At 44.0% G+C, this 13605-nt stretch overlaps 1 protein-coding gene across 4 annotated transcripts in view; it reads left to right on the top strand.

Annotated features, from left to right (window-relative positions):
* The window catches only part of LOC131138896 (rho guanine nucleotide exchange factor TIAM1-like), a 64891-nt gene that overhangs the window by 39553 nt on the left and 11733 nt on the right, over positions 1-13605 (top strand). For all 4 annotated transcript variants that reach the window (XM_058088248.1, XM_058088247.1, XM_058088249.1 and 1 more), the window contains 8 exons: positions 1636-1821; positions 2895-3041; positions 3380-3454; positions 5506-5676; positions 7351-7455; positions 8768-8849; positions 9117-9203; positions 11567-11779. In XM_058088248.1, the coding sequence (XP_057944231.1) occupies positions 1636-1821; positions 2895-3041; positions 3380-3454; positions 5506-5676; positions 7351-7455; positions 8768-8849; positions 9117-9203; positions 11567-11779 (1066 nt within the window). The remainder of the gene's footprint in view (positions 1-1635; positions 1822-2894; positions 3042-3379; positions 3455-5505; positions 5677-7350; positions 7456-8767; positions 8850-9116; positions 9204-11566; positions 11780-13605) is intronic.

Genomic DNA, 13605 nt, shown 5'->3' with positions numbered 1-13605 from the left:
CAATTGGCACTGGACTGCTGCGGAAAGTTTGTTTTTGATTCAAACTAAATTTCAAGACTGGACGAACGAAAAACTGGCAATACGGAGTTATTCCAAGAAGTGAAAGAAAAACTTGAGGAATTCGGTATCACGTGATGTTGGTGTATACGCTTTACTGCGCATGCCCCATTGACTATTCTGGTTCATTATAGCGGCTCATGTAGACAAGGGATTGGAATATTCCTTTCCATGTATACCATTGCTTTCGGAAAGGTCATTTGGAAAGATTCCATTCAGAAAGAGAAACTCCTCATGTGAACCTGGCTAATGTTAGTGTAATATCTAATCATGTATCGCATGATTAAAAAAAAACAAGCTTCAAGCAGCGCTTTGGACGCCCCTTTTTGGAAGTGTTTTACAAAATGTATGAAGCAGGAAAGCAGTCTGACAGTAGACATGTTAAAACATTCATTCATTCATTTTCTACAGCTTTTCCTCACGGGGGTTGCAGGGGGTGCTGGAGCCTATCCCAGCTGTCTTCGGGTGAAAGGCGGGGTACACCCTGGACTGGTGGCCAGCCAATCACAGGGCACATATAGACAAACAACCATTCACACTCACATTCATACCTATGGACAATTTGGAGTCGGCAATGTTAAAACATGTTTTCAAGTATTTTTAACATAATCAAATTATTATTTATGTTTTGTAACTTTACTCTTCAGGCCACACAGTCAAGAGATCGGGAAGACCGTGGTTCAAATCTCTGCTTAGGCATCTCTTTGTGGAGTTTGTATGTTCTCCGTGGTGGATTTTCTCCGGGCACTCCCACATTCCAAGGTTAATTAGGTTAATTGGCGACTCCAAATTGTCCATAGGTATGAATGTGAGTGTAAATGGTTGTTTGTCTATATGTGCCCTGTGATTGGCTGGACACCAGTCCAGGGTGTACCCCTCCTCTCGCCCGAAGTCATCTGGGATAGGCTCCAGCATACTTGCGTCCCTAGTGGGGATAAGCGGTATAGAAAATGGATGGCTGAAACGTTACTGTCCATGCATATGTGGTATTCTGGACTATTTTACACACACATTCAAATGTGTCCTCAGTTCACCATTGTTATTTTGTAGTCTTTTCCCGACCTTGTTCAGCTTTCTGATTGGTCATCTTGGATATTTTCTCTACCAAAAGTTTACAACACATGAGCTCTAGAATACACAAACTGGTTAGTTTTCCATACCTGACAGGTTTGATTGGTCACTTGCATCTTGCAACTTTGATCTGTAGAAGTCAGCTGGCAAGACACATGACAGCAACATCACGTGGCCACTCTGAGGAAGACTGCAAGTGAGCAGTTGAAACTGCCCGGTATGAAAAGGTGACTCTGGTATGAACAAAGAATTGTTTAGTATATAACCAAAGGACAGTTTGTGGTGTTTTGTGTGTGTTGCACCTCCCGCGGCCCACCTTGTGATGCATTGCACACAAGCCAGCGGGTGGGTGACCGGTGGGGGCCGTGCTGATGAGTAATACCACCGCATGGGGGCTTCATCACTCCCACATCTCACTTCTCCTCTTTGGAACAAGCGAGGCTGCAGGATGTTCTTTTCTTGTTTATGTTGAATTAATTTATTCACCCACCTCTCTATCATCACCAGATCTTCCTGTGGGAGCAGAATCTGGAGAGGTTCCACATGGATCTGTTCCGCTGTCGCTGCTACCTGGCCAGCCTGCAGGGCGGCGAGCCCCCCAACCCGAAACGCCTGCTGGGCTTTGCCTCGCGTCCCACAAAGCTGGCCATGGGACGACTGGGAATCTTCTCTGTGTCCTCCTTCCATGCCCTGGTACGGCCACATGCTCTCTAACATAATTACACTTCCTAAAAGTCTGAATTCAGTTCTACATGTCCCGCTAGGCATTGCATGTCTGTCCTCCTCACTGAAGCAAAGGTTTTTAAACCAGAAGAACTTGACCGTGAACGTGTTTAAAGCAAGTATTTAATTAGCCAGAAACTTTGTGCCATCCTGTGGATCCTGCATTAGCATGACTGGTCACAACAACCTGACGACAAAGATCTTTGGCCCGTTGTTCGAGATCTTAGCCAACAGTCGTTGCTGAGAATGTACAGAATGAAACGGCGCCTGAGACATGCTGAACACACACACACACACACACACACACCAGAGGTTGATAGTGTTGATTGGCGGGTGGATCAATATGAACTGTGCCATCCCTCAGGCGCTTTCCCACAGAACAGACTTTTCTAACCCCCCGACCACCACCACCAGCACCCCTCTTTCCTTTTTACTGCCTACATCCTCCCTTCCTTTGTGTCCTTATCTGCTTCACACCCTCTCTAGACCCCCCACCCCCCGCAAATCACCACCCTGTCTCCTCCCTGCTGTCTCACACTGTCAGACATTACCACACAATTGATTTTTTTCACCAAGATTTATTGGCCTAGCACGACGCCATTTTAAACATGTCACCTAAAGTGACACACAATTGGACCTGCTACTACCACTAATAAATGAAAAATACCACGCAATGTGCAAAGCAAGAAAGTAAGCAAAATATAGAGGAAATAAATCCAAACGGTCTACAACAGCTTTATCGGAAATCGGTTAAGTAGCTTTTATGTAATCCTGCTAATGGAGATTCCTTATAAAAGACGCATCAAGCATTAATAGTTCACTAACTAGTGAATAAGCAACTTTCTGTGTTAGATATTAAATCCTCTGTGTGCACTGGTTAGCATATCGGCATATTATGGTTAAGAGATGGAATCTCTGTTCTCTCTGTGCGATTTTTCCGGGAACTTGGCTTTCTTCCCATTGTAGACTGTGTCAATGTGTGTGTCAGTGCTTGCTTGAATGTGTCCTCTGATGGACACATTGGCCATTTGTGCGTGTCACAGGTGTCTGCCCGCACCGAGGGTAGCGTGAAGAGGCGCAGTCAGGCCGTCCATCGCACCTTCAGCAAGCGTCGCAGCCGCTTCTCCTCCTTGTGGGGGCTGGACACCACATCACGCAGGAAGTCTAAGGGACATCCCACAATCAGCCAGGTACTAAACCAGGGGTGGGCAAACTTTTTGACTCGCGGGCCGCATTGATTTAACAAAATTGACAGGGGGGGGGCAGACTATATATTTTATACATATAATTCTAACTGTCCAACTGAAATTATTGTATCTGTAAAAGTGTCATGCAACCTGCTATATGTGCTTGTTATGTTATGTTAAGTTTTCAAACACGTATTCAAACACTTGGCGGGCCGGATGTGGCCCCCGGGCCGTAGTTTGCCCACCCTTGTACTAAACCAACTCCGTCAGGTGGCACATGTTGTTTCTCTCTATAGCGCCTCCTAGTTGTAAATGTTGTGAACACTTCCTTGTTGTTGCAGGTGTTTGTTGACGGGATGGAGTCACCCAAACCGCCCATAGAGCAGACGTTTGAAGACTCCGCCAGTGAGAGATCTGTAAGATGTTCGTTTGTAGACTATTTTCCCCACTTCCTGTTTCTTTGTTTCTCCTTGTTGGCCACCCTGAGACCACAAACACATTCCACGCCACCATCTCCATCCTTTCCCGTTGAGAATGTAGCTGCAGGCTAATTGCACCTCATTGTTTGTCTTTTTCATAAATTACTGGAGCGGCTGATGCTGGCTTACAATCTTCTCGGCACCCCGAGGCCAGCAACCACCCTCCATTTACCACCTCCTTCCACTTATCTGATATCCGCTTTGTGAAGTTTGTTTTAATGGCTTATGTGGAAGAGCACCATGGATGAAGCCTTCCACATCTATGACAGACACCACGTCCACATCTGCCTGGACACATTCTCTTTTCAACCCAGTTCAACCATAAGTCTATTTTAACTTTAATGTTTTTGTCTTTGAGTGCATTACAGGCAACCCACAAACTCATGCAAATGTTAGTATTACTTCAATCGTGCCTGTGCCTGTTCTTGATGTAGTACAAGAAAAAGAATACATTTCTTAAGACAAGAGACTTCTGCAGTGCTCTAACCCATTCTCACACTGTGGAGGTCCCCAGTGGCTCTGTGGGAGATTGATTTGCTTCCACCCACGCACAGCTACTAACATACTAACATCAGGCATGCTAGAGGCGAAAAGAGGAGGAAAGAGGTCTAGAGGATGGGCTGAAGGACGCTGGTTGACATCCAAGCCTTTGTCTCTTTTTTACATTCTGTCCTATGGATCTGTACTAGGTTTAACCACAAATATAGGGGAAATGTTAAATGTAACAAAGTCTGTTGTAATGTCTCCAGAGTGATGACAAATGTGAAAAACATGATGCAACCAACAAATACAAAAAATAGCACTGCAAAAACAATCACAAAGGGTAGAAGGTGTATAGCAAGAATAAAGGGTCCTGGCAGGAAGACAAAGCTAAGAATGGAAGTAAGACTGTAAAAGTACAAAAGAACACAAGGAATACTAGACCGTTGTAGGTGATTCACAAAGTAGTAAAAGGGAAGTAATGCTGGTGTAGCCCAGTTTTGGATGAAAAGAATATTCCAGCATCTTCCTGATGCAGCCAGGGAGTATAAAAAGATGCTGCAGCCATGCCGTGTTACTACACCCCGCACCAGAAGGAGGCCAACCAACCTAAGAAAGAAGGCAGCATACGGCCAGTAGAGAGACAAAGGTAACAAAAGCATGCCCAAAAAAGGTGAATCCATGAATCCATATTCTCAGGTTTTGTCCGACCTTAGGGGCATTGGACGACAAGGCTTCCACTGTAAAACAAAACATTACAATGCGACACGCAAAAATGACTTTTCAGTGAGGATCTCTAACAATCATAAAAGCTTGGTTCCAAACGGTCGCAGCTGAAGGATTTTTCCAAGCTTTTCAATGAATCCCACTGATGGCAGCAGGGATTTGAGAGTCTCGCCTCGTGGTGTGCCGATGTGACCCCCACCAGCAGAGGCATCTTATGGGCCATGCTGGCAGCCAGATGGTGTTGAGCCTGGGAGGGGGCGCGGTGCATGTCTCTCACGCCCCCGGTCTTTCTTTTCTACTTAATGTGTGAGGCATTATTTTGGAATGATGATGATAAAACTTGCTCCCTTCTGCCATCACCCTGCACATATTGAATGGCTGGATCGGGGGGGAAGGTGATGGCACAGCAGCAGTCGGGGGGGGCACAGACCTAGAACAAAGAAGGTGCTGGAAGCTGTCACCTGATAGCAGGGGATGTGATAGCACAGATAAAGTAGACGTTGATTGGCCTGCCAGATTGTCCCGGGTCATGGCGATGGGCGCAGAGGTCAGATGTGCGCGTCAACACACACACGCGAACATATGTGGCTCAAAGCCGCTCGGGAGCTCAAGAGGCTTACAAATGAGATTTTGTAATTAGATCTCCAGATGCTTTAGACCACCATCAAATCCATCAAAGTCAGCGCCTTTCTTCAATAAGAACAATGTCGCTAGCTAATTATTATTACTACAATCTGATTGCCAACATTTTGCACATAAGCCCTTACTCTGTGTGTTTACAGAAGGACAGAGAGAGCTCAGTGAAGAGTCTTCCTCAGCTGACCCCGGACAACGACATCTGGGTCTCCGAGAGCCTGGCCCCGTCCTGGGTGTGCCTGCCTAATGACCAGCCTGTCCTGGCCATCGTGCATCCCGGCGACACGGCGCTGGAAGTCCTGAGCGATGTGTGCAAGGTGGGGCATCAACACCGCGTGCAAATAGACACCTCATGCGCTTAGCCCAGGGGTGGGCAAACTTTTTGACTCGCGGGCCGCATTGATATAACAAAATTTCCAGGGGGGGGGGGGGGGGGGGGGGGCAGACTATATATTTTACACGTAACAGTCCACCTGATATTATTGTATCTGTAAAATTGTCATGCAATCTGCTATTATTTATTATTTTATATTTATATTTAAATATTTTAAAAATAATAAAATATTATAACTAAATTATTATTATTATTATTATTATTATTATTATTATTATTATTATTATTATTATTATTATTATTATTATTATTATTATTATTATGTAAAATATGCAAATATAACAATATTATTATATATAATTAATATCATAATTAGCATTACTATAATAAATATAATAATCATAATAGTTATAATAATAATATAATAATTATTATTTTAATTTTTATTATTATGTGCTTGTGTCTCTTTTTTCAGGAGCACTTTATAAACAACAGACCATGTCAAACAACGAAATTGATACAACCATCAAAAGGTTGGCTCAGGCCATGATGCCAGGTTGTATGTTGAGTTTAAATTAAATACTTTTGAAAGATTGGGCGGGCCGTATTCAAACACTTTGCGGGCCGGATGTGGCCCCCGGGCCGTAGTTTGCCCACCCCTGGCTTAGCCTGTAGAATATGTGCTCCTGTCTCGCTTAGCAAAGCACACATGCTATGTAGAATGTACTACGTACGGTATGTGGGATGACACCTTCCAGCCCGTGGATGTGTCACATATTTTACATTCAGTCTGAAACAACAGAATGTGACACGCAAATGCAGATGGTTTTGGAAAACATGCCGTGTTTTCCATGTGTTCTGACCTCTCACACACACGCAAACTGTCTTTTAGGGCAAGTGGACTATGGAAGGAATCATAAATCAAGGAATGAATGTTCTCTTTTCACTTTGGTTGGAATAGTGACACTGTTGGGTCATGAAAACGTTCACACCATCCTATACGAACAAGGAAATAGCCAACTAGCTAACTTGACAGTTGTGTACACTTCTCACATTTCTGCAAATAATCTTTATTTTATTATCAAATTTACCATAATAGTGTGAATTGTGTCCTATGAAAGTGTCCCATGAAAAGTGTTGGCAGTGTTAGCTCTTTTTGTGCACCATTCAATAGTAAATCCTACCAGTACACACATACAGTATGATTCCCCTTTGTTGTTGTTAGGCTTTGACTGTAATGACTTTCTTCAGGGTTCATAAGTAAAATGACCTCATGGTAAGAGCTTATAGCGCCACCTGTTGTCTAGATGTGTGCTTGATACATGACTAGTTGTTTCATAGATGCAGTCTGTGTGGCCCTACAGTATTTGTGCGGCATGTAAAGGCAAGTACGACAAAGAGGATCTTCTCATTTCCTCACCTCTCGCCGCGTAAAGCCGCCACAGACTTCATCTTCTTTCTCCTAATTGGTGTGAGATTCCTGACAACATATTCCGTCTAACGCAGACACACACATAATATAGAAAAAAAACATGACGTGTGGGCGATCAATGCACACTGACAACGTGTCACAAGCAACCAAAGCATCTGATTGGCATATCACATGCATTCAGGTCTATTAGAAATATGTCATTTACTGTTATTTTCCTCCCTGCAGAAACACAAGCTGGATGCTTCTGGTCACTATCTGCGATTGAAGGTCGACGTGGACGACCACACTCTCTTCTATGTGCCCAAACCTGAGGAGGACATCTATGATGTGGTGAGTGATTAAATGACCACGGCCACCCAGCTAGGAGACCCGAGTTCGATCCCTGTGTGGTGACTCTGTGGTGACATCAGAGGTCCTTCGTCCAAACTCTCTTCCACCGTCAACCCTGACACCTCGTCCTCGTGTTCATGTCAATATAAGGAGGTAGAAAGCACATCTTAAAGCTGATGATAGTGTATTCATATTCACAGGTATATATATTTTTTAAATGTTATATACTGTAGGCGGGCTGCACAGCAGACGAGCAGTTAGCGCGCAGGCCTCACAGCTAGGAGACCCAAGTTCGATTCCACCCATCTCTGTGTGGAGTTTGCATGTTCTCCGTGCATGCCTGGGTTTTCTCCGGGTACTCCGGTTTCCTCCCACATTCCAAAAACATGCTAGGTTAATTGGCCACTCCAAATTGTCCATAGGTATGAATGTGAGTGTGAATGGTTGTTTGTCTATATGTGCCCTGTGATTGGCTGGCCACCAGTCCAGGGTGTACCCCGCCTCTCGCCCGAAGACAGCTGGGATAGGCTCCAGCACCCCCGCGACCCTTGTGAGGATAAGCGGTAGAAAATGAATGAATAACGCTCAACAGCCTCCACATGATACCTTCTCTCAATTCACTGTTAGGATGGGTTCATAAAATGTAAATCCACACACTTAAAGTACCATTGTCTTACTAAAAGCATCAGTGGCCTTTGCTCGGTGGCAGAGCAATTCTGATGGCATCTAGTACAAATGGCAACATTTTTTATCTGCATGAGGGCTTTATTTTGTCTCCGTTAAGGGGGTCCGTGCTCCTAAAAACCTCTGCTGTAGTTGGCTGTCAGATGTCACCAGATGAGCTTGTTTATAAAGAGCCTTGGCATTATGTTAGCCAAGAAGGGGGGTGGACGTTGCACATCAATTCTCATGCATGATGTATGATAAGTTATGCAAATTAGCTTGATGTGTTTGTAGTCTCATGGTGGAATAAAAACATGGCCACAAAGAACGGTCATATGACGGCGCCGCTCTGAGCTCAAGAGTACATCAATCTTCTCCCTGAGTGCTCTTCATCATCCTATGATCCTCTCCATCCTCTTTGATCAACATCTCCCCCTCCTTCACTGGCATTACCTTCTCATTTCACAGCTCTCACACCTCACATCGCCTCATTTCACACACACTCCACATGTGTCGTGACCCCGCAACCAATTGCTTTCTTAAGGAGCGTGAATAATACATGAATTCACCTCACCTCTATCAAGTGTGATGACGTGACATTGACCTTCATGCTGCCGCCCCCCTCCTCTTCTTTCTTGTGTTTATCTAGCTCTACAAGGAGATTGAGATCTGCTCCAAGTCCACCAAGGTGATCCAGTTCGACAGAGAGGAGTCCTGCAGCTTCGGATACGGTAGGCCGGCCTCAGAGCACAGACCTGTTTAGACTAGACTAATGGACCTCAGAGCCTTGTAGAGTAGCATTTGTCTTAAATGGATATAATCTCCGAAAGCACAGGAGAAGCTGAAATGTATGGTTTGCTTGTCAGGAGGCATCCTATGGATTTTTGCATGCCTTCTAGTAAAGGAAGATAGATTGTAGTTAATGGTGAAATTGTAAACTGACTAAATCCTAGTGCGAAACAATGGATGCCGAATGTCACTTATATGTGTGTCTTTAGGTTTCTGTGTGGCGGTTTTGGACGAGGACGGGACGCAGCAGCTTCACATCACTGAAGTCAAAGCAGGAGGACTCGCTTCAGCCAAAGGTAAACATGACACACCTTTACACCAAATGCCAAGATGGCTGCCATAGATAGATGTATATAGTTTCTTTACTGAGTACTAAGTACGCCATCTTCGTGGTATCAACTGCTTCTTTCTGTGGCTTTGTCACATTGTACAAATACAATTAAACAAAAAAAGAACAGAAATAGAGCCAAAAGACATAATGTAAAGAGGAAAAGTCAGCACCGAGTTTTGTATATTTGAAATATATATACAGGTTCATTCTGTGTCTTGCTTTCAGCACCTTGGCACGTGGCAATGTAGTAGAAATGTAGTAGAAATTAAATTAGTAGATTGCAATATATTGTAGTATATTTATATTTTTTCATTGTATTTTTCTTAAAAGTAAGGTTAAAACCTTGTCTAGTATATCATCTTGTCTTGTGAAGACCTGTGTGTCTTTTGATGATTTTTGTGTGTCCTGTCATGATGGACGTGCGTACTGAATTTCAGGTTAGCTGGAAGAACTGGTGGCAAGTGCATGGTCCTTACACCTCACATCATAGAACTGCCATAGAACTGCACCTTTATCCTGATCTGCAACAACATTTCATGTGTCCAAAACGTTGATTGTAATTTGGTTAACTTGGCAGTACTAATCATGCTTGGCTACATCGCTAGCAGTCTCTCTCTACAATGATAATTAGAGTTTAGATTTGTAAATACTAAACGTCCTGTTGATGCCAGTGTACCTGTACATTGTGTAGTTGAGACTTAGTCCAGTTTGAGGAGAAAAGATTAGCCTAGTCTAGGGGTGGGCAAACTTTTTGACTCGCGGGCCGCATTGATATGACAAAATTTAGGGGGGGGGGCAGACTATATATTTTACACGTAACAGTCCACCTGGTATTATTGTATCTGTAAAATTGTCATGCAATCTGCTATTATTTTATATTTATATTGAAATATTTTAAAAATAATAAAATATTATAATAATTACAATAAAATTAAAATAATAATTATTATATTATTATGTAAAATATGCAAATATAACAATAATATTCTATATAATTAATATAATAATTAGCATTAATATAATAATTATAATAATCATAATAGTTCTAATTATTATTATAATAATCTAATAATAATAATAATAATAATTATTATTATTATTATTATGTGCTTGTGTCCCTTTTTTCAGGAGCGCTTTGTAAACAACAGACCATGTCAAAAAACGAAATTGATAAAACCATCAAAAGGTTGGCTCAGGCCATGATGCCAGGTTGTATGTTGAGTTTTGGAAAGATTGGGCGGGCCGTATTCAAACACTTGGCGGGCCGGATGTGGCCCCCGGGCCGTAGTTTGCCCACCCCTGGCCTAGTCAGTTGAATGGACCTTCATCTTTGCAGCTGCCATGTTTCCATAGAGCAGTAGCAGAAACCCCCAGTCTTGCCGCGTATACGCCACTAAAATCTAGAAGTTCTTAGCTTCTGAGATCACTCAAGTGTGAGATTGTATCCTGCAGCCTTAGCGAGCTAAAAGCTGCTGGCCTAGCAGTAGTCGCGGGAAGTCGGCGTGTTGACTTCTGTGCATTTTCTGCACGGTTGGGTTTTTTTTTTAGCTTTACATTTTGCTGAATCACAGACACAATGTTTAGCAGGTCAACCAGTGTGAATGAGGAGAATGCATGAAGACTGAAAGCGATCACGCTCTTCTGTGTGCTAGTAGATGGAAGAATAAGGAAACCAGGCCAGCACTGCAGGGTTAACCAGAGATGATCTTTTCTATCCCTTTCATTCTCTTTCAGTGTAATGACACAGATGCACACAGCAGTAGCAGCAGCGTAGGGCCTGGAGGGTTATTTCTCTCAGTCCAATAAAGACTCCACTACAGCTGACATTTCACATTGCCGACAACTAGGTCATACCTTGGGGCTGAATGTGTCATTTGTGTATAGATATATTAACTATGTGTGTGCGCGATTGCATTAGTGAAGCATTGTGGTGCGTGTCTGTGCCAATGCAGGTGAGCTGTCACCTTATTGGCTGCTAAGTGGGAGTTAATTAGCAGAGCAGGTGATGGGGGGAGGAGCTAGAGGTTTTTTCTTCCAAGCTGTACCTGGTGTGTAAGCTTCTATACATGACAAGACAGGAATAGAGCCATCCAGTCTGGCCATGTTCGTTATTAGCCTGCAGCTTGCTAGGATGGATTTTTAATGTATTGGAGCACATTGAGGTCCCAACATGTCTGATTAGGTGTGGATTTGTTTGTATAGCTCGTTTGTGCACATTAGAGCTCTGCAGCTCACGGTCTTACATCATGATGTCGTGTTAATGCGCCGCAAAGAGGCAAAAAGGTTATTTTTAGGGATTAGCGCTGAATAGTTTCTTTTGTCACGCAGGTTTGCGAGTGGGTGATGAGATCCTGCTGCTGAACAGCAAGCCTGCCTCCGCCCTCCAAATGGACGACATGAGGGCGGCATTTGCTCACCAGGCCTTGACCCTGAGCGTGGGCACCCTGCCCCGCCTCGACCCCTCCATGCTGTGCTCGCTGCCGCCCCGCAGATCCGAAGCTGAGCCTGGTCCAGTGACGGACATCTTCTCCCAGAGCCAAGGTCAGGATGACACGTTGTCACTGGGCTGCGAAGGAGGGTACAAAATATGTTAACATGTTGGCTTTATTCAGTCAGCTACCTTGGCTTTAGTTGTCCACTCCTGCAGTTTTAGCTATAATTTAGATGCTTATATCTTGTTCCGTAAATCAATCACTCACTCGAGTGTTGAACTTAAGAGGCTCCGCTTTAGAGGAATATGCAAACCCTAGATCACAGCTTTCCACAAAACCGAATAACATGGGCAACCTAGCTCTTATAATTTGTTGACGGGCTGGAAAAAAGACAAGTTGAGGGTAGGTTTTACTTTATGCTTGGACTGGCTCCAAATGGGTGTGTGTGTGTGTGGCCAGATGGAGCCGGGCCCCTTGCCGCCACCTTGTGGACTGCAGCGGAACAGTATCATCCTGCAGGCCATCATTTGTCACGCAAAGGACAAGTGAGGGACCCGACTTCAGGAGGTTTACACTGCTTGAGAAGCGTGTTTTTGTATGGAGGTTAAAGCTACCAAGCGGCTTCTGTCTTTTTAGGGTGAACGCCAACCCATACGGGGTCATGCTGTAGTGCATCTTCCAGATGGCCAAGTGTCTCTCTTAACGTGGAGGCTCACATGCTAATTAAGCAGCAACACTACCTGTGACCTGCCCTCTTCATCTGCGCAAGGGCGCCATTTGTTAAAAAAAAACCACATAGCTCACCGTAACACACAGGAGCAGCATGAATATTAATCAGGCGCTGTCAGATGTGTCAGTGTGAGGGTCGCACACAAGTAAACACTTCTGCAGCCCAGCTGGAGGTTCTTGATGATTTTTAGGAAACAGCAGACATGCAGAAGGGAATAGTTGCCCCGAGGATGCTGTCAAAAGTCTTCATTGTTAGGATGGCGGTCGATCATGTGCCACATATAATGTGGCTTTTACTACACGGAGGCAACCAGCAGATTGTACAGTTCACACTTTAGTAGTCGTTTGCTGCCTAAACGGGCTGCGGAAGAAATCTAAACGGGGCATACCAACAAATGCTATGTAATGCTAGTGCTCAAAAGACAAACAATGTATTCAAACACTTATAATAACTCGTATAAATGCTATAATATATTATTAGTAATTAAAACATAGGTGAAGTGAATGTTCTCCATGCAGGTGAAGTTGGTGGAGACGTTCTCTTCAAGAATCATTATCTTAGTGATCACACTTAAGATACAGGAATGGGAAGATGCCCAAGTGGTTCAATGGTACATGCTGCCTTTCCTGCGGATGGCATGGCTTGTATCCCAGCCTGACACCCCGAAAATGGAATTGGAGACATCTGATTGGACAAAACCTAAAAAGGAATTTGAAGATGTTTAGCTTGGAGCCTCCTCCTACAGTATTCGTACATTAATTTTCTATCGCTTATTCTCACAAGGGTCGCGAAGGGGTGTTGGAGCCTATCCCAGCTGTCTTTGGGCGAGAGGCGGGGTACACCCTGGACTGGTCGCCAGCCAATCACAAGGCACATATAGACAAACAACCATTCACACTCACGTTCATACCTATGGACAATTTGGAGTGGCCAGTTAACCTAGCCTAACCATGTTTTTGGAAAGTGGGAGGAAACCGGAGTACCCGGAGAAAACCCACGCATGCACGGGGAGAACATGCAAACTCCACACAGAGATGGGTGGAATCGAACTCTGGTCTCCTAGCTGTGAGGCCTGCGCGCTAACTGCTCGTCTGCTGTGCAGCCCGCCTACAGTATATAACATTTAAAAATATATATATACCTGTGAATATAAATACACTATCATCAGCTTTAAGATGTGCTTTCTACCTCCTTATATTGACATG

This window comes from Doryrhamphus excisus, chromosome 11, assembly GCF_030265055.1.
Source record: "Doryrhamphus excisus isolate RoL2022-K1 chromosome 11, RoL_Dexc_1.0, whole genome shotgun sequence".
Classification (NCBI taxonomy): domain Eukaryota; kingdom Metazoa; phylum Chordata; class Actinopteri; order Syngnathiformes; family Syngnathidae; genus Doryrhamphus; species Doryrhamphus excisus.
The sequence above is the reverse complement of the archived record's forward strand: the minus strand, read 5'-3'. Positions and strand labels throughout refer to the sequence as shown.